This window comes from Podarcis cretensis (assembly GCF_951804945.1).
Source record: "Podarcis cretensis genome assembly, chromosome: 14".
Taxonomy (NCBI): Eukaryota; Metazoa; Chordata; class Lepidosauria; order Squamata; family Lacertidae; genus Podarcis; species Podarcis cretensis.
In genome coordinates this window covers 9,708,492-9,728,664 of record NC_137183.1, presented here as the reverse complement: position 1 = coordinate 9,728,664, position 20,173 = coordinate 9,708,492, and the positions used below count along the sequence as shown (strand labels likewise).

At 45.8% G+C, this 20,173-nt stretch overlaps 1 protein-coding gene across 1 annotated transcript; it reads left to right on the top strand.

Moving 5' to 3' along the window:
* Window positions 1-4,937: 4,937 nt before the first annotated feature.
* On the top strand, window positions 4,938-10,778 carry LOC307202940 (zona pellucida sperm-binding protein 3-like). Its single transcript, XM_079953378.1, has 9 exons — window positions 4,938-5,462; window positions 7,062-7,180; window positions 7,267-7,370; window positions 7,642-7,819; window positions 7,912-8,032; window positions 9,184-9,275; window positions 9,373-9,521; window positions 9,909-10,028; window positions 10,615-10,778. Exons 1-9 carry the CDS (start codon window positions 5,049-5,051, stop codon window positions 10,770-10,772), a joined length of 1,455 nt encoding a protein of 484 aa, XP_079809504.1. The 5' UTR covers window positions 4,938-5,048; the 3' UTR covers window positions 10,773-10,778.
* Window positions 10,779-20,173: the final 9,395 nt, after the last annotated feature.

Sequence of the window (20,173 nt, the reverse complement as noted above, 5' to 3'; positions counted from 1 at the left end):
GGTAGTGCATGAGCAGAGCACCAAATCATGACCCACGTGTGCGCAGACACGGTGCTGTGGGTTGCAAACGCTGAGGGTTGCGAATGTGCCTCCTGCACGAATCATGTTTGCAACCCGAGGTTCCACTGTATAGGGTTGTGGCGCTCATCTTGCTTCAGGCCAAGGGAGCTGGCATTTGTCCACAGGCAGCTTTCTGGGTCATGTGGCCAGCATGGCTTAACCGCTTCTGGCGCAACGGGACACCGTGATGGAAACCAGAGTGTGCGGAAACGTCATTTACCTTCCCGCCACAGCGGCACCTCTTTATCTACTTGCCCTGGCGTGCTTTTGAACTGCTAGGTTGGCAGGAGCTAGGAAAGAGCAACGGGAGTTCACCCTGTCACAGGGATTCGGACCACCAACTTTCTGATCGGCAAGCCCAAGAGGCTCATTGGTTTAGACCCCAGTGCCCCAATGAAGCAGTTTCTGAGGCTGAAGGTTCCTGCTTCCTACAGATGCCTAAGCCCCCTCCTGTCCAGGTCCGCCCCACCCAAGCAATTGGAGATTGCGCCTGCATGTCACCCATCTCTTCTCTGCCCTTTTCATGCCTCTTCTGGTTCTGAGAGACAAGTGAGGAGGGGAGCTTGTTTTTCTTCACCAGCCTGACTCATCTCAGTCTCTTGCCCTCTCTCCTCTCCTACTTCAACTTCTGCCTCAGATTCTAGATTTCTCTCCGCTACAGATTCCCTCAGCTCACTAAGCCCTGTTACCTTCTCAGCTTCCAGCACCTCCTCTTCCCAGTCTTCTTCCTATGACCACTCATTGTCCCACCACCAATCCCTGGATGGGCTCTGAGCCTTCCACCCTTTGGAGTTTCCCACCTGGTACCTCTCACCATTCATCTGCGTCTAGCCAGTCCATGGCATCACCATTCACAAGTTTGCTTCTTTGCCTCTAAGGCAGCCTTTCTCAACCTGAGGGTCCCCAGATGATGTTGAACTACAACTCCCATCACCCCTAGCTAGCAAAGCCAGAGCTCAGGGATGATGGGAGTTGTAGTCCAACAACATCTGTAGACCAACAGGTTGAGAACCGCTGCTAGTCTAAGGCCACCACACCCCTTCTGACATGATAGATTTCCATAAAACTATACATGGCATGGAGAAAGTGGAGAGGGAAAGGTTTTCTTCCCTCACAACACTAGCATTTTTAGACATCCAGTTGAAGCTGCATGTTGGAGGATTCACAACAGAAGGAAGTTCTTCAGTTCTAGTTTAACTGTGGAATGTGCTCCCACAGAAGGTAAAGGTAAAGGGACCCCTGACCATTAGGTCCAGTCGTGGCCGACTCTGGGGTTGCGGCTCTCATCTCGCTTTACTGGCCGAGGGAGCCGGCGTACAGCTTCCGGGTCATGTGACCAGCATGACTAAGCCACTTCTGGCAAACCAGAGCAGCGCACGGAAACGCTGTTTACCTTCCCGCTGGAGTGGTACCTATTTATCTATTTGCACTTTGATGTGCTTTTGAACTGCTAGGTTGGCAGGAGCTGGGACTGAGCAACGGGAGCTCACTCCGTCGCAGGGATTCGAACCGCCAACCTTCTGATCAGCAAGCCCTAGGCTCTGTGGTTTAACCCACAGCGCCACCCGCGGCCCGCACAGAAGATAGTGGTGGTCAACCCCCCCCCACACAATTATTTTATGATTTTCGGTTTTATACATTTAATTTTTTTATAATCGTTTTAACATTTCAAAACTCGACTTCCTTTTCCACCTTTCTGCGATTCCTTAAATTTGTCTTTCGTATTTTCTGCATATTCCAAATTGTGGTGGTGGTCAGCTTTAAAAGAGGATTAAGCAAATTCATGGAATTCCTTTTGGTAATTATAGGGACAGAACTACCCAAACTGTATAGAAATCTATTCATGTATGCGACTACAGCGGCAAGAATGTTACTCACCCCGAAATGGAAAGAAGTAGAAGTCCCAGCGAAAGAAGAATGGATACAAAAACTTAGGGGATACGCAGAAATGGCAAAACTTACTGGGAAAATAAGAAATCAAGATAACAAACTTCTAATAAAAGAATGAAAATGGAATATTTACAAACTGTTAACAGATAAGAACATTGGCAGGATTATTGTAAATAAATTAGCAAATTAAGTTAATTTGGATATGCAGAAAATATTAAAAATAAATTTAAGGAACTGCAAAAAAGGGGGGGAGGAAGTCGAGTTGTGAAATGTTAAAATGATTGTAAAATTATTGAAATGTATAAAACTGAAAATCATAAAAAAGGCAAATTTGTGGAAGACCAGGCTATGTCTTACCTCCACTGTCAGAAGTGCTATGGCCCTGAATATCAGTTTCCACAGGTATCTGGTCAGCCACTGTGAGAACAGGAAGTTGGAGTAGTTGGGTCATTGGCGAAATCTGGCAGTATCATCTTATGTGGGAGGGGTCACCTCGAGCTGTGTGCTGCCATGCCATCTATGCTTCCTCTGAAGTGATCTTGTCAGATGGGTGGTAACATAAATGATGTTCTGTACTGTACATGGTTTCCCTTTAAGGGGCATGTAAGTGTGTTGGGTGTGGGACGCAGGTGGCGCTGTGGGTTAAAGCCTCAGTGCCTAGGACTTGCCGATCGAAAGGTCGGCGGTTCGAATCCCTGCGGCGGGGTGCGCTCCCGCTGCTCGGTCCCAGCGCCTGCCAACCTAGCAGTTCGAAAGCACCTCCGGGTGCAAGTAGATAAATAGGGACCGCTTACCAGTGGGAAGGTAAACGGCGTTTCCGTGTGTGGCTCTGGCTCGCCAGAGCAGTGATGTCACGCTGGCCACGTGACCCGGAAGTGTCTCCGGACAGCGCTGACCCCTGGCCTCTTGAGTGAGATGGGCGCACAACCCCAGAGTCTGTCAAGACTGGCACATACGGGCAGGGGTACCTTTACCTTTACCTTTAAGTGTGTTGGTGGTAGTGGGGCATTATAATGGGGGCAGAGGGCCTTCTTGGTAGTGGCGCCCACCCTGTGGAATGCCCTCCCATCAGATGTCAAGGAAATAAACAACTATCTGACTTTTAGAAGATATCTGAAGGCAACCCTGTACAGGAAATTTTTAATATCGAATGTTTTACCATTTTTTTATGTGCTGTAAGCCACCCAGGGTGGCTGGGGAAACCCAGCCAGATGGGCAGGGCATAAATAATAAAATTATTATTATAAAAATTATAGTAAATCCATGCATTTTGTTGATGAAAGGATTTCTAATATCAAAGGGTTTCTAATATAAACCTTAGTAGTAAGATAAAATGTACTTCTCTAAAGCACCAATTTGACTCTGCTTCCAGCAATGATTTGCTTGGTTGTGAAAACAGTTGAATGAACAGCAATTTATGGCAGTCGCAGTCCAATATAAGTCAATACAAGCACAGTGGACTGCATAATGAAAGTTCAAACTGTGGGAGTGGAAAATAGATCTGAGCTGTGTGTGGGCAATTAACAAAAGAATCAGCTAAGCAGCTAGATTCAAAACACGGGGCACTGCACACTCTTTGGTGGGAGAGCGCTCCCAGCAAAGTTAAAAACACTATTATAGAGTTAACCAGCAGCATAGTGTGGAATACAAGTTGTTAAACACTTTTGCAGATCCTGTTTAGTCTGCTTTATAGGTCTTGCCCCTGCTCTCTACCCCTCTAGCAAAGCACAGGCCACACACTGTTGAGTAAGTTTTAAAAGTTTTACTTACTAAATCAAAAGCTCTTGTTCATGGGTTATTCCTTGCAGCAACATGGAGAACACAGGTAGATTATTATTGGGTGTGAAAGACACAATATAGTTCAACTATGCAGTCTGAATCATTGTATCATAAATTGTAGAGTTGGAAGGGGCTCCAAGGGTCAGCTAGTTCAACCCCCTGAACTCCACCTGCTCTGTGCCTGTGCAATCACCTTTTGGAGAGTCTATTCAGAGCTATGTACTAATGTATGGCAGTTGAGTGTAAAAGCATCTGGAAGTGCCCTTGGGCTAAGTCAGGGGTCAGCAAACTTTTTCAGCAGGGGGACGGTCCACTGTCCCTCAGACCTTGTGGGAGGGCAGACGATATTTTGAAAAATAAATAAATGAACAAATTCCTATGCCCCTCAAATAAGCCAAAGATGCATTTTAAATAAAAGGGCACATTCTACTCATGTAAAAACACGCTGATTCCCAGTCTGTCTGCAAGCCAGATTGAGAAGGTGATTGGGCTGGATCTGGCCCCTGGGCCTTAGTTTGCCTACCCATGGGCTAAGTGTTTTCAGGATAAAGTACCTTCTACAATTGGATTGAAGACTTATATACAAACTTGCAAAATATGAACAACTTACATATAAACGCAGACTTGCCGTGGACAAATTCACTGATATGTGGAATCCATTCTTACAAATACTGTAATAGGTTAAGATCTGGTGAAGTACAATACAGTGGTACCTTGGGTTACATACGCTTCAGGTTACAGACTCCGCTAACCCAGAAATATTACCTCGGGTTAAGAACTTTGCTTCAGGATGAGAACAGAAATCGTGCTCCGGTGGCACGGCAGCAGCGGGAGGCCCCATTAGCTAAAGTGGTGCTTCAGGTTAAGAACAGTTTCAGGTTAAGAGCAGACCTCCAGAATGAATTAAGTTCTTAACCCGAGGTACCACTGTGACAACCTTGTAAAATACAGAGTTTTGGGTTCCCCTCCCCCCTTTATTTACCCTTCTACATGGGTTCTGTTTCTCTCTCTCTTTTTCTCTCTTTTATTTACATCTCACCATGTTTAGTGCCCATATAATAATTATGTGCTTTTTGCACTTTCAATAAGGATTTTTTTTTTTTAAAAAAAGACAGGATAAAGTCCCAGCGAGTCAAGCTGCATTGTCTCCAGCTGAGGCTCATTGCCCTTATTCCTTCTCTACAGCTGGCAGGGGAGGCAAGGCTGCTTGGAACGTAAGGCAGCTGTGAAAGGGCTGGTTCTGCAGCATTTAAAGCCTTCCTCTCCTGCCCTGGTCCTCTTTGGGGCACAGTGGGTGGTGGGTTAATTTTGCAGTCAGAATGGGGCTGTTAGCTTCTGTTAGCGGTGTGCTGTTGTTGTGTGTAGTAATTAGTGTGGTGGAGATCGCAGGCCCTTGGGAATTGTCTGGGGATGATCTAGTTTGGAGATCTCCTTCCAGGACTGTCCCTCCGGTGGGACAGCCTCGTGGCTCAGTCTTGTCTCAGTCTTCACCCTGGGCTTGGGTGGACGTTCCCCAGCTGAGGGCTTTATCCCTCCTGACTCCCGTGACTGTGCATTGCATGGAGGCTCAGGTGGTCGTAACTGTGAACAGGGATCTGTTTGGGACGGGGAGGCTCATCCAAGCTTCGGACCTGATCCTGGGCTCTCTTGGTTGCCCATACACCTCCCTTGACAATGCAGAGAATTTGGTGGTCTTTGAAGCTGGGCTCCATGAGTGTGGCAGCATCTTACAGGTAAGGCGGACTTATGAAATGCACATGCTTCTTGAGTTCCTTGAGCTTCTTTTAGTTGTTGTAAAGTAACAAGAAAAGCCTAATGAGTAAAGAAGTAAAATGGGGGTGGAAAGACTCCTCATATTTCTGATGTTCCAGCTGTGGCTACTGTTTGTTTGTGTGGTTAAAAAGATACTGCCTGTGCATGAGAGGGAGGTATTGATGCCTTTGGGGAACCCTAATATTGGACACGGGTGGCACTGTAGTCTAAACCACTGAGCCTTGGGCTTGCCGATCGAAAGGTTGTTGGTTCGAATCCCTGCGATGGGGTGAGCTCCTGTTGCTCGGTCCCAGCGCCTGCCCACCTAGCAGTTCGAAAGCATGTCAAAGTGCAAGTAGATAAATAGGTACCGCTCTGGCGGGAAGGTAAACAGCGTTTCCGTGCGCTGCTCTGGTTTGCCACATGACCCAGAAGCTGTCTGAGGACAAACGCTGGCTCAGCCAGTAAAGTGAGATGAGCGCCGCAACCCCAAAGTCGTTCACGACTGGACTTAACTGTCAGGGATCCTTTACCTTTTTAAATATTTTCAGAAATATAAATGCTTTAACAAACCCTGGAACTGTAAATAGAATATATGGAGATGGTGGAAATGACTGGCAGAATCCGAGACCAGGGAGAAGAGTTGGTGGAAGAAGATTGGAAGAAATTTAAAATTTACTTACAGAAATATTGTAAAATTTTTGAAAGTTAATGGCATTGAAATGAACTGAAGGGGTTCTAGCAACAAGGTTAAAAATAAGATTGGCTGTATAACTAGACAAATAAATTGGATATGAATTTGCTGAATTAATTAGCAACAGAGGGGGATGTGAGGAAGTCAAGAAAGTAAGTGAATCAAAGGTGAGAAGCAAAAAGAGGGATTTATGTGTTTTTCTTTTTCTTTGAAATGTGTTTTTTCTTTTTTAGACTAATTTTTCTTTATTTTTTATGTATTTTACAACTTTGTATTTTTGTGTGTTTGTTTTTGTTTTTTCTTATGTTTGTTCTTCTTCTAAAACTTAATAAAATATTTATTAAAAAAAAGAGGGGAAAAAAACCAAACAAACCCTGGAACTGTAAAATGCTTGGTAATGTGTTGTTTTTTAATGGGGCAGGTAAAGGTGAGAAAAGGGATGTGGGTGGTCCTAGGTTCTTTGTGTCCATGTGCTAAGCCCTGCACAAGGCCACCTCTGCATGGTCCCTCACTATCCTCCTACATTATAACAGACGATGGAGAGGACATCACTCTGGGGTGATTGCACTTCCCTACACTTAATAGGGAATATATATTGAAACTAGCAATGGAATGATAATAGAATTGCAGAGTTGGGAGAGATCCAAGGGTCAAGTCCATATTTTTAAGATGGCATTTATTTTTAGGAATATGATGTGTTTATATGAACCAACAATAGTTTGAGCAGCCTTCACTACCCTGGTGCCCTCCAGATGTGGTGGACTCTCAACTCCCATCAGCCCCAACTAGAGCAGATGATGGGAATTGGAGTCCATAACGTCTGGAGAGCACCAGGTTGATAAAGCCTGTTGTGAATCTATATTTGCCACTACTCTTCTCCTTCCAGATGACTCCAGACTCTCTTGTCTATAGCATAAGCCTCTACTATAGTCCTAATCCTGGAAGTAACTCTCAAATCATCAGGACCAGCCCAGCTGAAGTTCCTATTGAATGTCACTATCCAAGGTGAGTGGCTCTTTGTTCTCTGATCGCACCTTCCCAATGACTGTTCCTTGGAGAACTGGTTGATCAGTGAAGACTGTCCCTTTCAGGAAAGACAATGTGAGCAGCAAGTCCATCAGGCCAATGTGGATTCCTTTTAGCTCTACCATTTCTGCAGAAGCAAGGTTGGCCTTCTCGTTGCGTCTGATGAACGGTAGGTGGCAGCCTTGGGGAAAATACTGTCTGCTTCATAAGTCGGCATGGGGAACCTTTTTTTAGTCCAAGGGATGCATTGCCTTCAAGGGCTGTATGTCAGTGATGGGTGAGGCTAGAGGCAAAAGTGTGGAGTAATGAACATAAATCTTAACTTTTGTACAGTAGGCTACCCCAATCTCTGAGCGATGTGAGATTCCAGGTGTTTCAGGTGCTTGCATAGGGCACTTCTATTATCCCATCCCTGTATTAAGATAAGGCTTCCATTCTAGATGACTGGAGTGCAGAGAGAACCATTAACAGGTATCAGCTGGGAGATGCCATGCACATCCAGGCTGATGTCAATACTGAGAATCACGTGGTTCTGAAGCTCTTCATTGACAACTGTGTGGCCACGCTGAGCCCAGACAGAGACTCTTCTCCCAGTTATGCTATAATTGACTTCAATGGGTAAGTTTGACTTTCTTGCCAGGATCTCTGGGTTGCATTTATTTGGCTGTCAACTACTGGGGCAATGTTGCGAACCATATGTTTTGTCTTAGATGCCTGGTTGATGGGAGATTAGATGACTCCAGTTCAGCTTTTGTGTCCCCAAGACGCAGGCAAGATTCTCTCCAGTTCACAGTTGATGCCTTCCAGTTTGCAGGAGATAATGAAGGCTTGGTGAGACATTACTGAACACAGCAAGCTTCTTGATCTGGCACATTTTGCAGCAATTTGCATTTAAAAAAAAAATCCCCATGAAAGTTCACTAGCATTTTAGTGTGAATTTATTGTAATAAATACATTTTATATGCAGTTTTGACTAATGTATACATTCTTGCAAGGACACCCCCTTTTTTGTATGTTGTTTTCATTAATAGCTTGGTTTTTTAAAATCCACTTTCCTTAATGTGTGCAATTTTGTAATTGTCAGCTGGGATAGCTCAGTTGGTAGACTATGAGACTTTTAAACTCAGGGTTGTGGGTTTGAGCCCCACATTGGGCAAAAGATTCCTGCATTGCAGGGGGGCTGGACTAGATGACCCTCGTGGTTCCTTCCAGCTCTACAGTTCTATGTTTCTAGGAGAACTGCATTGCAAACATTCAAATCGGTGCAGATTTTGAAGGATAGCTGCATTTCAGTTCTCATATTATTAAGGGACGTGCAAATTTGGAAGATTTGCCTTTGAATGTGTATAGAATTGAATTTCTCCTCCATCCCTACCTACAGGAAAAGCAGGGCATGGATGAAAGGGGCTTTGCAGGTAATGCCAGTCAGCTGACTGTCAATGCCTGCAAAAGCCCCTTGCACAGTGCTTCCCAAGGGCAAACTACTGGCTAACTTCCTTGTGCCTCCTGTTCTTTGATGGCTAGAGAGGCTGCGTTGTACACTATGGATTCCAGATATAGCTACATGTTGTGTTTTTAGCCTTTTATTGGGCTGTTGTTTTTATTCTGATTATATATTTTGTGGTTTTGTATTTTGATTTTGTTCTGTGAACTACCCTGAGACCTCTGGGAATAGGGTGGTCTATAAATTCAATACTCTATATAAATAAACTTGGTGACTTGGTGAAGCCACTGTGACAGAGCTGTCTGAGCATGAGTGTGGGGGAATCTGTGGTTCTCCAGATGTGGATGGACTAGAACTCTCATTATCCCTGGCCGTTGGTCATGCTGGCTGGAGCTGATGGGACTTGGAGCCCAATGGCATTTGGAGAGCACTGACTTGCTCAATAGACTGCAATACTGGAAAGTCCAGTGGTCTTTCTTTGGGGTTCCCCCCTCACTTTCTCCCCCCCCTCACTTTCTCCCCCCCTCACTTTCTCCAGGTGTACATTACTTGCCACTTGAAAGTCACAGCAGCTGATCAGCCTCTTGGTCCTCTGAACAAGGCTTGCTCTTTCAACAAAGCAAGGAACAGGTGAGGGAAGCAGTTGAGAACTGTGGATGGTGGGGCTGTCTGAGAAGCTGAGAGCAGCATGGGAGGAGTGATTCCTGTACCCCCCCTTTTGCTGCAGCTGGACTCCCATTGAAGGTGCTGCAGACATCTGCAGCTGCTGTGAGAGGAGGAACTGTATGCTACCTGGAGGCCGGTCTGGAAGGATGGATCCCTGGTGGAGAGAGACGAGAGGACGCTTCCAGAGAGATGCTCCTGTTATTGTGCATGGTAAATTCTGTGTCCAGAGTGACTTATGGAACAGGGGTGGTGACTCCAGGACATGAGGCCTTGCTTCCTGCATAGCAATTAGGCATGGGTCAAAAAAGCTTCCTATTGGCTCCAATTTTTCAGAGGACGAAAAGGCAGCTGGTTCCAGTCAACTGCTCTTGCCATCCAAGATGTTTCTCCTAATGTTCAGCCAATAAGTACCCTCCTCCTGGGACATAATCCCATTAGAGCTCATCCTGTTCCCCACCACCACCACCTGCTGCCACCAAACCCTCTGCATCGTCAGTGTCTAGATTGGCTATAATTGTCCTATAGGAGGAAATGTGTTAAAAGGAGCTTAACTCAAACCTGATCAAAATAAGTTTCTAGGCTTTCATGCTTTTGCAGGTGACTCTTCGGTGGGAAGAGCAGAGGCTGACGTGGTGATAGGACCTGTTGTCCTGGGTGTCCCAAAGAGTTTGGGGCATTTTCCTGAAAACCAAAGAACCATAGGGGCAATGGAAGAAGGTAAGGCTGCACTCTTGGGTGGCATTTTTTGCATGTAGAAAGTCTGCTGTTCAAACTCTTGCGTCTCTAGGTAGGGCTAAAAAAGACCTCCACTTGACACTTAGAGAGCTAGAATCATAGAGTTAGGGTCATCTAATTCAACCCCCTGCAATCTTTTTGCCCATGGTAGGTGATTGTAAAGGGACGTGGGTGGCGCTGTGGGTTAAACCACAGAGCCTAGGGCTTGCTGATCAGAAGGTCGGTGGTTCGAATCGAATGGGGGTTTGTTGCTTGGTCTCTGCTCCTGCCAACCTAGCAATTCAAAAGCACATCAAAGTGCAAGTAGATAAATAGGTACCACTTCGGTGGGAAGGTAAACAGCATTTCCATGTGCTGCCCTGGTTCGCTAGAAGCGGCTTAGTCATGCTGGCCACATTACAGCTGTACGCCAGCTCCCTCGGCCAATAAAGTGAGATGAGCGCTGCAACCCCAGAGCCGGCCACGACTGGACCTAATGGTCAGGGGTCCCTTTACCTTTACCTTTATGGTAGTGCACATGCTCTAAACGCAGAAGGGCCCATATTCAATCTCCCCTTCTCTTTCTCAGGTACCCATGAGATGTCTCTGTTGACAATGGCAGGACTGTCCATAGCAACTGTCTTCCTAGCTTTGACATTGGGGATTCTGGGATATCTCCTTGCCTGCAAGAAAAAAAGCCACTCCAATTCTACTCCAATCTCAGAGCTTTCTGGAAAAGCTGTGTAAAATAAAATAAAAATAAAAATGGGTGAAATGGACTGTGACTTGCACTCTTCTTCTGTAATGGAAAGGGGAGTATGTAATTGGAGTAGCCAATGGGATGGTGCCCTCCAAGAAACCATTGGTCTTCAGTGCCCATCAGCCCCAACCAGCATGATCAATAGTTGGAGATGATGGGAGGTGCATTCTAGGGACACCTGGGAGGCCACTGGTTCCCCACTCTTGAATTACCGGTAAGTTGCTCAGTGTACTCATGACAGCTGCATTCACATGTTGGCTTATTCAATTTCCCTGAAGCTTCCTCAGCTGTTAATTTCCACATGATACTTGAGCTTTGAAGCGATGTCCAAATGCAATGCTAAGAGTTGCATGGGCATCTGTGCCATGTCTAAAAAGTGTGTGGTAGCCCTGACAACTTCCTCCCCTCCCTAAATAACACTGTGCTAACTCCATTCTCTAGAGTCTACAAATTCAGTAACATGACTCAGCGGCTGGAGTCACTGGATCCAAGTATCTATGGCAGAGCTTTATTTTATTGACCTTGAAAGGATGCAAGAATCTGTCCACCTCAGTGTTGTCCAACCTAGGGGACCTCTTGAATGGGTTTTTGTTGTTGTTTAGTCGTTTAGTCGTGTCCGACTCTTCTGACCCCATGGACCAGAGAACGCCAGGCACTCCTGTCCTCCACTGCCCCCCGCAGCTTGGTCAGACTCATGCTGGTAACCTCGAAAACACTATCCAACCATCTCGTCCTCTGTCGCCCCCCTTCTCCTTGTGCCCTCCATCTTTCCCAACATCAGGGTCTTCTCCAGGGAGTCTTCTCTTCTCATGAGGTGGCCAAAGTACTGGAGCCTCAGCTTCACAATCTGTCCTTCCAGTGAGCACTCAGGTGATCTCTGGAGGTAGCTGAAATAAGAAATGATAGTTTAAATCGAGCATGAGCAAAAGGAGAGGGGATTATTCTCTTTCTACAGTCATAAGAGGTTAATATTTTTCCAAGATGCACCCCCGGAACAGGTGTTCGGAACCTTTGGCTCTCCATATTTTTCTGAGCAGAGGTTATTTCTGGATTCAGAACACAGTGATTACGCAGATTAGGTGAAAGCTGAATATATTGTTAATAGCTGGGGAAAAAAGCTTTATTTTCTTGCTGCCTTTCCTTTGGTTGCCTGGAGCCCTGAGAGCAGTGGACTCTTGAAGCTGGAGCTTTTTTTTTTTTTTTTAAAAAAATAATATTTATTAAATTTTGAAAATTACAGAGAGAAAAAAAAAAGAATTAAACATAACAAAACCATACAATACAATACAAAGACAAAAATATTACATATACATAACAAAAGTAAAACAAAAACAATTAAAAAAGGAAAAAAGTAACACAACCAATACTTTCAATGTTATTAACTTTCTTTTACTTGTTTCAGCGACCTCCTCACACCTCCCTTTTTTTTGTATTCCACTTCAATTGTTTCAGCAAATCCTTTCCATCTTCCTCAAATTTCTGTCCTATCATTTAACTTAAAAAATTCTAACATTATTTTCCCCCTTTAATCCAATTACAATCCATTATACTTAATTCTTTGTAACATTTCTGCTAAAGCCATGTAACTTCATTCCAACATCTTTCTAACATTCCTTAATTTTACAATATTTCTGTAGATAATCTTTAAATTTCTTCCAATCTTCTTCCATCAACTCTTCTCCTTGGTCTCGGATTCTGCCAGTCATTTCTGCCTCTTGAAGCTGGAGCTTGGCCAGCACACATCACTTTCCCAATCTAGCCTGCTCTGAGGTTCTACCTGACAGAGGTGTTCTTCAGACTTATATACTGTCAGGTTTACATAAATCACACCTAGTATTCAGATTATTGTTCAGCAGCCTGATGTTTATACATTTTTGTAAGGCAAAGGACTACTTAGTACTTGGCATGTAGCCAACATAAATCTCTCAAGTTCATCCATATGCTTTATGCCAGGTGGGTCTGTAAGACCCTGCTAGGGGCTTATCCAAGAGATTAAAATTTTTTGCAGGACAGGTAGACAAATGGCCAAATTAAAAGAGAAAAGGGGAAGAAGGGGAGTTAAACGAGATGTACTGCAGAGGCACTCAGTTGCGCCCAAGATTGCGGGCCCCCTCAAAGGATTGTGCCAGATCTTTGGCACTCTGGCATGACCTCTGATGAGATGGGAAAAGTGTGCTGGGTTCATACACAGGGTCACACTAAAGTGCTGGACTTTCGGCACTCTGATGCGACCCTGCTGATGAGCCCAGAGTGCCAGTATCAGACAGAAAGGTGCACTGGACTTGTCAGCAGGGTTATGCCAGAATGCCAAAGGTCCAGCACTCCACCATTTGAAGAGCCCAGCATACCAGTGCGCTCTCTCTCTCTCTCTCTCTCTCTCTCTCTCTCTCTCTCTGTGTGTGTGTGTGTGTGTGTGAGAGAGAGAGAGAGAGAGAGAGACATATTGAGGAGGTCCAGCCCCTTGCCCAAAGATTTCAAGGGAGCTAAAAACATGACCCCCTGGAGTTGGCGTGCCCGATGTACTGTATTGGAAGACAAAATCTGCTTATGATATATATATATAATATAATGTATCTTATTGAATAAGGGACACGGGTGGCGCTGTGGGTTAAACCACAGAGCCTAAGACTTGCAATCAGAAGGTCGATGGTTCGAATCTCTGTGACGGGGTGAGCTCCCATTGTTCAGTCCCAGCTCCTGCCAACCTAGCAGTTCAAAAGCACATCAAAGTGCAAGTAGATAAATAGGTACCACTCTGGCGGGAAGGTAAACGGCATTTCTGTGCGCTGCTCTGGCTCGCCAGAAGCGGCTTAGTCCTGCTGGCCACATGACCCAGAAGCTGTACGCCGGTTCCCTCTGCCAATAAAGCGAGATAAGCGTCGCAACCCCAGAGTCGGTCACGACTGGACCCAATGATCAGGGGTCCCTTTACCTTTTGCCTGATTGAATATTGTATGATCTAAACAGTACAATAAAGCATAACAGCAAAACAAATACAGTGGTACCTCTGGGTATGAACGGGATCTGTTCCGGATCCCCGTTCGCATCCTGAAGCGAACGCAACCTGCATCTGTGCGTGCATGGGTCATGATTTGCCGCTTCCGCGCATGTGCGTGTCTTCATTTTGACCGTCTGCACATGCGTGAGCGGCGAAACCTGGAAGTAATGCATTCCGTTACTTCCAGGTCGCCGCGGAATGCAACCCGAAAGCGCTCAACCTGAAGCATATTTAACCCGGTCTGTTGTGACTTGTTCCATAAACTAATGCATACAGATGGAAGAAAGAATCAAGGAATGGAAATGAAGTAAGAGTGTAGGGCAAAGAGCAAGACACGGTGGAACTCTGTCCTAAAACTGCCTCTGGCCCTGCCAAATCCCTACTCTAGCTCAAGCGTCTGGGCTGGCATCCCTTCCGAGTGGATCACAGCTGCTGGCTGTGCTCTCTCTTTGGCTGCCAGATCTGCAGGCTAGAGCAGATAAAGCTCTTCATGAGAATTGCATCCTGGTGCCAGGGCAAACCGCATGGTGAATTCCTGCTGGGCATGTGGCTCTTGAAGGCACAAGGGGTGCCAGGAAAAGAGCTGGCATGTTTACAATGCCCTGGGATGTCCAGTAGTACCCATTCTCTGAAGTACTGATATACAAAAGCGATAATCTGTCTGGAAAGGAAAATAAAAACTTTTGATATGCAGATCTGTCTCCTGTTTGCTTTAAGTTGGTGGTAAAGGTAAAGGTAAAGGTACCCCTGCCCGTCCGGGCCAGTCTTGACAGACTCTGGGGTTGTGCGCCCATCTCACTTAAGAGGCCAGGGGCCAGCGCTGTCTGGAGACACTTCCGGGTCACGTGGCCAGCGTGACATCGCTGCTCTGGCCAGAGCCAGAGCCGCACACGGAAACGCCGTTTACCTTCCCGCTGGTAAGCAGTCCCTATTTATCTACTTGCACCCGGAGGTGCTTTCGAACTGCTAGGTTGGCAGGCGCTGGGACTGAGCAGCGGGAGCGCACCCCGCCGCAGGGATTCGAACTGCCGACCTTTCGATCGGCAAGCCCTAGGCGCTGAGGCTTTAACCCACAGCGCCACCTGGGTCCCCTCTTAAGTTGGTGGAAGTGACTCCTTTTTGCCAAATGAACTGCATAATCTATTTTCTTGCATTGGAGGGCAATACCGTATTTTTCGCTCCATAAGATGCACCTGACAATAAGACGCACCTAGTTTTTAGAGGAGGAAAACAAGAAAAAAAATATTCTGAATGAAACAGTGGATATATGATTTTTGTGGTTCATGCTGTGGCCCCAGACATGATGTGTGATTTGATGGTGTGTTTGGGGTAGCCCAATGCAAAAATCCTGAGGATCCATGTGGATCTGTGCTTTGTAACCATGTTTTTACACCATTGCGGCCCCACGCAACAGTGGGTGTGTGATTTTTTTTTGGGGGGTGCAGGCTGTAGCCATGGACATGCTATGTGATCTGATGGTGAATTTGGGGTGACCCAATGCAAAAATCCTGAGGATCCATGGGCTTTTACCTCCCCCCTCCCAGGCAGCCTCTTTTATCGCTAGCCTCCCTTATCTCCCTCCTGATCACAATCAGTTGCTTCCTTTCAACACCCCCTTCCCTCTTGTTTGCCTTAGTGTCTTTTCCTTAGCTGGAGCAGTTTTTTGCTCCTCCTTTTCTTCTAATTTCTCTCCTCATTGCTTGTTTTTAGTATTCCTGTCTCTTCTCCTTGCAAGTTACCTCCCCCGTCCCCTGGTAGGCTCCTTTACCAGCAGCCTTATCTCCCTCCCGATCGCTTGCTGATCAGTGGCTTTGTTTCAACACCCACCTCCCTCTTTCTAAAAAAGAAAAAGAAAAATGCATGATCTCCTTTTCACCCCTGGGCAATTTGGCTCCAGGGACCAGACATTCAGTCCATAAGATGCACAGACATTTCCCCTTACTTTTTAGGAGGAAAAAAGTGTGTCTTATGGAGCGAAAAATACGGTGTTTTTCAGTGCCGGGACCACATTCCATTCTCCACAACTTTTGGAAGGTCAAAGTGGGTGGAACAACTAATGTAAATTTTTCCTTGCACACTAGACTAGTTTCTATCCTCCATGCAGGCAAGCAAGAGGCATGATCAGAGTTCAAGGGCACCTTCCAGCTGGGCAAAAACACACAAGGAGGGTGTGAAGCAGGGCTGGTGATGAGAGGGTGTGGCCTGGGGGGGGGAGAGGGTGGGGTGGTAAGGAGAGTTTTCTGGGGACCAGATAAGAATGGAGGGCCACTTTCAGCTTTTGGGCATTATGTTCCTCACCCCAGTTTTATTGTGTGTTTTAAACATGGACGTTCTTTTTAAAATGTTTGCCCAACTGCTTTTTGTACTTTGTAACCATTTATATACCGGCATTAAGCAGCGAAATGATAATGATAATTGATGATTGGTAATTTTAAAATGTAATATAATGTAAAACAGCTGGAGGGCATCATCTTTGACTCACGCTTATCATTTGTAGAACTCAAACACAACTTACACAGCTTTAAAGGTAAAGGTAAAGGTACCCCTGCCCGTACGGGCCAGTCTTGACAGACTCTGGGGTTGTGCGCCCATCTCACTTAAGAGGCCAGGGGCCAGCGCTGTCCGGAGACACTTCCGGGTCACGTGGCCAGCGTGACAAAGCTGCATCTGGCGAGCCAGAGCTGCACACGGAAACGCCGTTTACCTTCCCGCTGGTAAGCGGTCCCTATTTATCTACTTGCACCCGGAGGTGCTTTCGAACTGCTAGGTTGGCAGGCGCTGGGACCGAGCAGCGGGAGCGCACCCCGCCGCAGGGATTCGAACCGCCGACCTTTCGATCGGCAAGTCCTAGGCGCTGAGGCTTTAACCCACAGCGCCACCTGCGTCCCTTACACAGCTTTATGAACCCTTAAAAGGGTCAGATAGGACATGAACCAACAGCAATCTCTTGGTTTCAGTTTCCCAAGCAACACTAATCCCGAATATTGCTTCTGGAAACCATTTTGGGGTGCTATTTCCTGAACTGCACAGGATGAAAACAAAGCTGACTTACCTTTACAGGCTGCTTGTAAGGATTGCAACAGAACTTTGTCTGCAAAGCAATGTGAGCGCCTGAAATCACTGCGGAAGTCTCTTCCGTTGCTGCTGATGCTTCAGAGAGGCTTCTGGAGGTCAGCGTCTAATGAATCACATGTTGGGCCTGCTGCGGGACACTTGGGATGGTTTTTATCCAGTAATGTTTATCCACCTTCCATTAAGCTAAGAGGTTCTCCTGCCTTCCTGCTAGAATAGCTGCTGTTTAACAAATCAACTAAATTGCCTGCGATAGCTTGTCCTTGACTGCCACTTAGCGGTAGTTTGGAGTTTATTAGATTAGCAAAACACCTTATTTCCACCGGGAGGCTGTCTCGCGTGCAGGATTCCAATGTGCACACTGTGACTGGAAGGCGTAGGAAGTGACCTTATACTGGTTTGTCCAGCTCAACATTGTCTTTTTAAAAAAAATTGTTTATTTGGTTTTCAGATCAATGTTTTACAATCACATATCCAATATACAACATAAAAACAAGATTCCAAAGAATCTCTTGGACTTCCCTCCTCCCCATTGAGGGTCCTATTATGAATCATTTCCTCCTGCATCTTTTATAATAATCCATATCTTTTATCTCTCTATGTCCGAAATTCACCATTAAACTACAAGTGTTATTCCACCTACTAATGGTTTTAACCAATGCTTTTTTTCCTTTAAAAAAAATGTTTAGGGGTGCTCTCATTCTCCTACTCATATTGAAATACTGCCCCTCAATGAGGCCAAACTTAGATTCACAAAATGTTTAGGGGTATGCATCCCCCCCATTGTTTCCAATGGTTTTTAAGATAAATAATAAATTTTGGTCTTCCTGATTTCTTATTCTTCCAGCCATTTTTGCCAATTCAGCATAATCCCTCAATTTAATCAATTTAATCAATTTAATCTACCATTCTTCTCTGGTAGGGATTTTATCTTCTTTCCATCTCTGGGCCAATAATATCCGTGCAGCCGTGGCCGCATACATAAATAGTCTTTTCTGCTCCCTTGGGATTTTGGCACCTAGAATTCCTTAAAGAAAAGCTTCAGGTTTTTTAGAAAAGGTTATTTTAAACATTTTTTCAACTCATTATAAATCATTTCCCAAGATTCTTTTACTACCTTACATGCCCACCACATACGATAAAAGGTGCCTTCTTTTCCCTTACATTTCCAACAAACATTTGATCCTGTTTTATACATTTTTGCTAAAAAAAACTTCCAATGAAGGAGGGTCTACCACCTTCCAAGGGAGTCCATGCCGTGGCTAAACAGCTCTTACTGCCTTAAAGTTCTTCCTAACGTTTAGTCAGAATCTCTTTTCTTGTAATTTGAAGCCATTGGTTCAGGTCCTACCCTCTGGAGCAGGAGAAAACAAGCTTGCTCCAACTTCCACATGATGGTTGATGAGCAATTTCAAGGCCTCTCCTGCTCTCCTTTCTCGCTTGATCTTCAGACTGGGCTTGAATCTGGCTGCCTTTCCAATGGAGGGCTGTCTTCCACAAAGTAGAACACGTGGTCACCTGACAAGGAACAGATCCCGCATTGAGTTTAGAAGTACAGTGGTACCTCGGGTTAAGAACTTAATTTGTTCCGGAGGTCTGTTCTTAACCTGAAACTGTTCTTGACCTGAGGTACCACTTTAGCTAATGGGGCCTCCTGCTGCCGCCGTGCCACTGCTGCGCGATTTCTGTTCTCATCCTGAAGCAAAGTTCTTAACCCGAGGTACTATTTCTGGGTTAGCGGAGTCTGTAACCTGAAGCATCTGTAACATGAAGCATCTGTAACCCGAGATACAACTGTACGTGCAAAATGTGGCCTGGGGTGTAGTTCTGTCTGTAACTTAAACAGACTGGAAGTGTGACTTTATTTAGTTGCGGAGAAAGAACCTTGCACCTGCTTCTTTGGGGCTCGGCAGGCTTTGCTTGCCGTTGCCAAAGGTGCTTTGCAAGCTCTTTGATCTGCCTGCACACTCTCGCCACAGCCATTTCCTCACCATATTTACCCGCTTTCCCCTGTGGCTTGAATGCCTTTTCATGTTCAAAGCACTTTCTGCTTGGAATTCAGAGGCGGTAAGGAGGCCATCTGAGTTTTGTATGGGGCAGGGTGGATCCTCTCTGGCTAAGTGTCTGTGTAGTGCTTTGGAAGTCAAAGGGCATCAACACCCTGATGTGCTCAACTGCCCGTGATGAGCCCCCATTTTAAATACAGTGGTACCTCAGGTTACAGACACTTCAGGTTACAGACGACTCCACTAACCCAGAAATAGTACCTCGGGTTAAGAACTTTGCTTCAGGATGAGAACAGAAATCGCATGGCAGCAGTGGGAGGCCCCATTAGCTAAAGTGGTACCTCAGGTTAAGAACAGTTTCAGGTTAAGAACGGACCTCAAGAATGAATTGGGAGTTTTAGTCTGAATTATCCCCAACAGGAAGGACTCCGGGTTTTTTTTGGAAAGTACTTTTAAACTCCCCCCCCCCATTCATTACGGATCATTTCCCAATACTCTTTTACCCATTTGCAAGTCCACCACATATGAAAGAACGTTCCCTCTAACACATGACTCACTTCCATAAAGCAGTGTGCTTAACGCGCGAGCCTGATAGACCGCCCACCTGGTCATTAGCATCAAATCTTCCCATACCCTTTTGGAGAGGCAAGACAAATTCGCAGAGAATAAAGCTGTCAGTGCCTACTAGTCATGATGGGTACAATCCAGATCCAGTAGGAGGTCTCTAAACAACAGTTGCTGGGAAACAGATGTGGGGAGAATGCTGTTGTGCTCATATCCTGCTTGTGGACTTCCCAGAAGAGGCACTCTGAGAACAGGGCCTGATCCAGCAGTTGGCCTCTTTTGAAATCCTTACTGACCATGCTGCTGGGGATTCATCTGAGTTGGGCGTTCTGCTGCATCTGTACATATTTTGCATATAGCCCGCAAATTCTCAATGGGATTTACGTCCAGGGAATTCCCTGGCCAATCAAGTACCTGTATTCGCTGCTCTGTCACGAATTTCTTCTCCACTTTTGATGTGTGAAAGAGGGCTAGGTCCTGCTGCAATATCCCAGTACCAACAGGATACCGTATTTTTCGCTCTATTAGATGCACCGGACGATAAGACGCACCTAGTTTTTAGGGGAGGAAAACAAGAAATAAGAAAGTAACGCAAAACATCCTGAGCTAAGAGGGAGCGCTCCTCCATCTTCGCTCAGGAGGCCTTGCGGGGCTATCCCTGAAGCCAGGACAGCAAGCAGGATCGGTGCGCACTGATGCCTCTTGCCCTCCTGGCTTCAGCGAAAGCAAGCTTACTGGCTTCCCTCCT

What these genes read in the sequence shown, in the direction of transcription:
- LOC307202940 (XM_079953378.1), top strand. Translation starts at nt 5,049, where the DNA reads ATGGGGCTGTTAGCTTCTGTTAGCGGTGTGCTGTTGTTGTGTGTAGTA. An exon ending in GCTATAATTGACTTCAATGG is followed by an intron (nt 7,820 to 7,911) that starts GTAAGTTTGACT and finishes GTTTTGTCTTAG; the next exon opens with ATGCCTGGTTGATGGGAGAT. An exon ending in TGCTCCTGTTATTGTGCATG is followed by an intron (nt 9,522 to 9,908) that starts GTAAATTCTGTG and finishes ATGCTTTTGCAG; the next exon opens with GTGACTCTTCGGTGGGAAGA.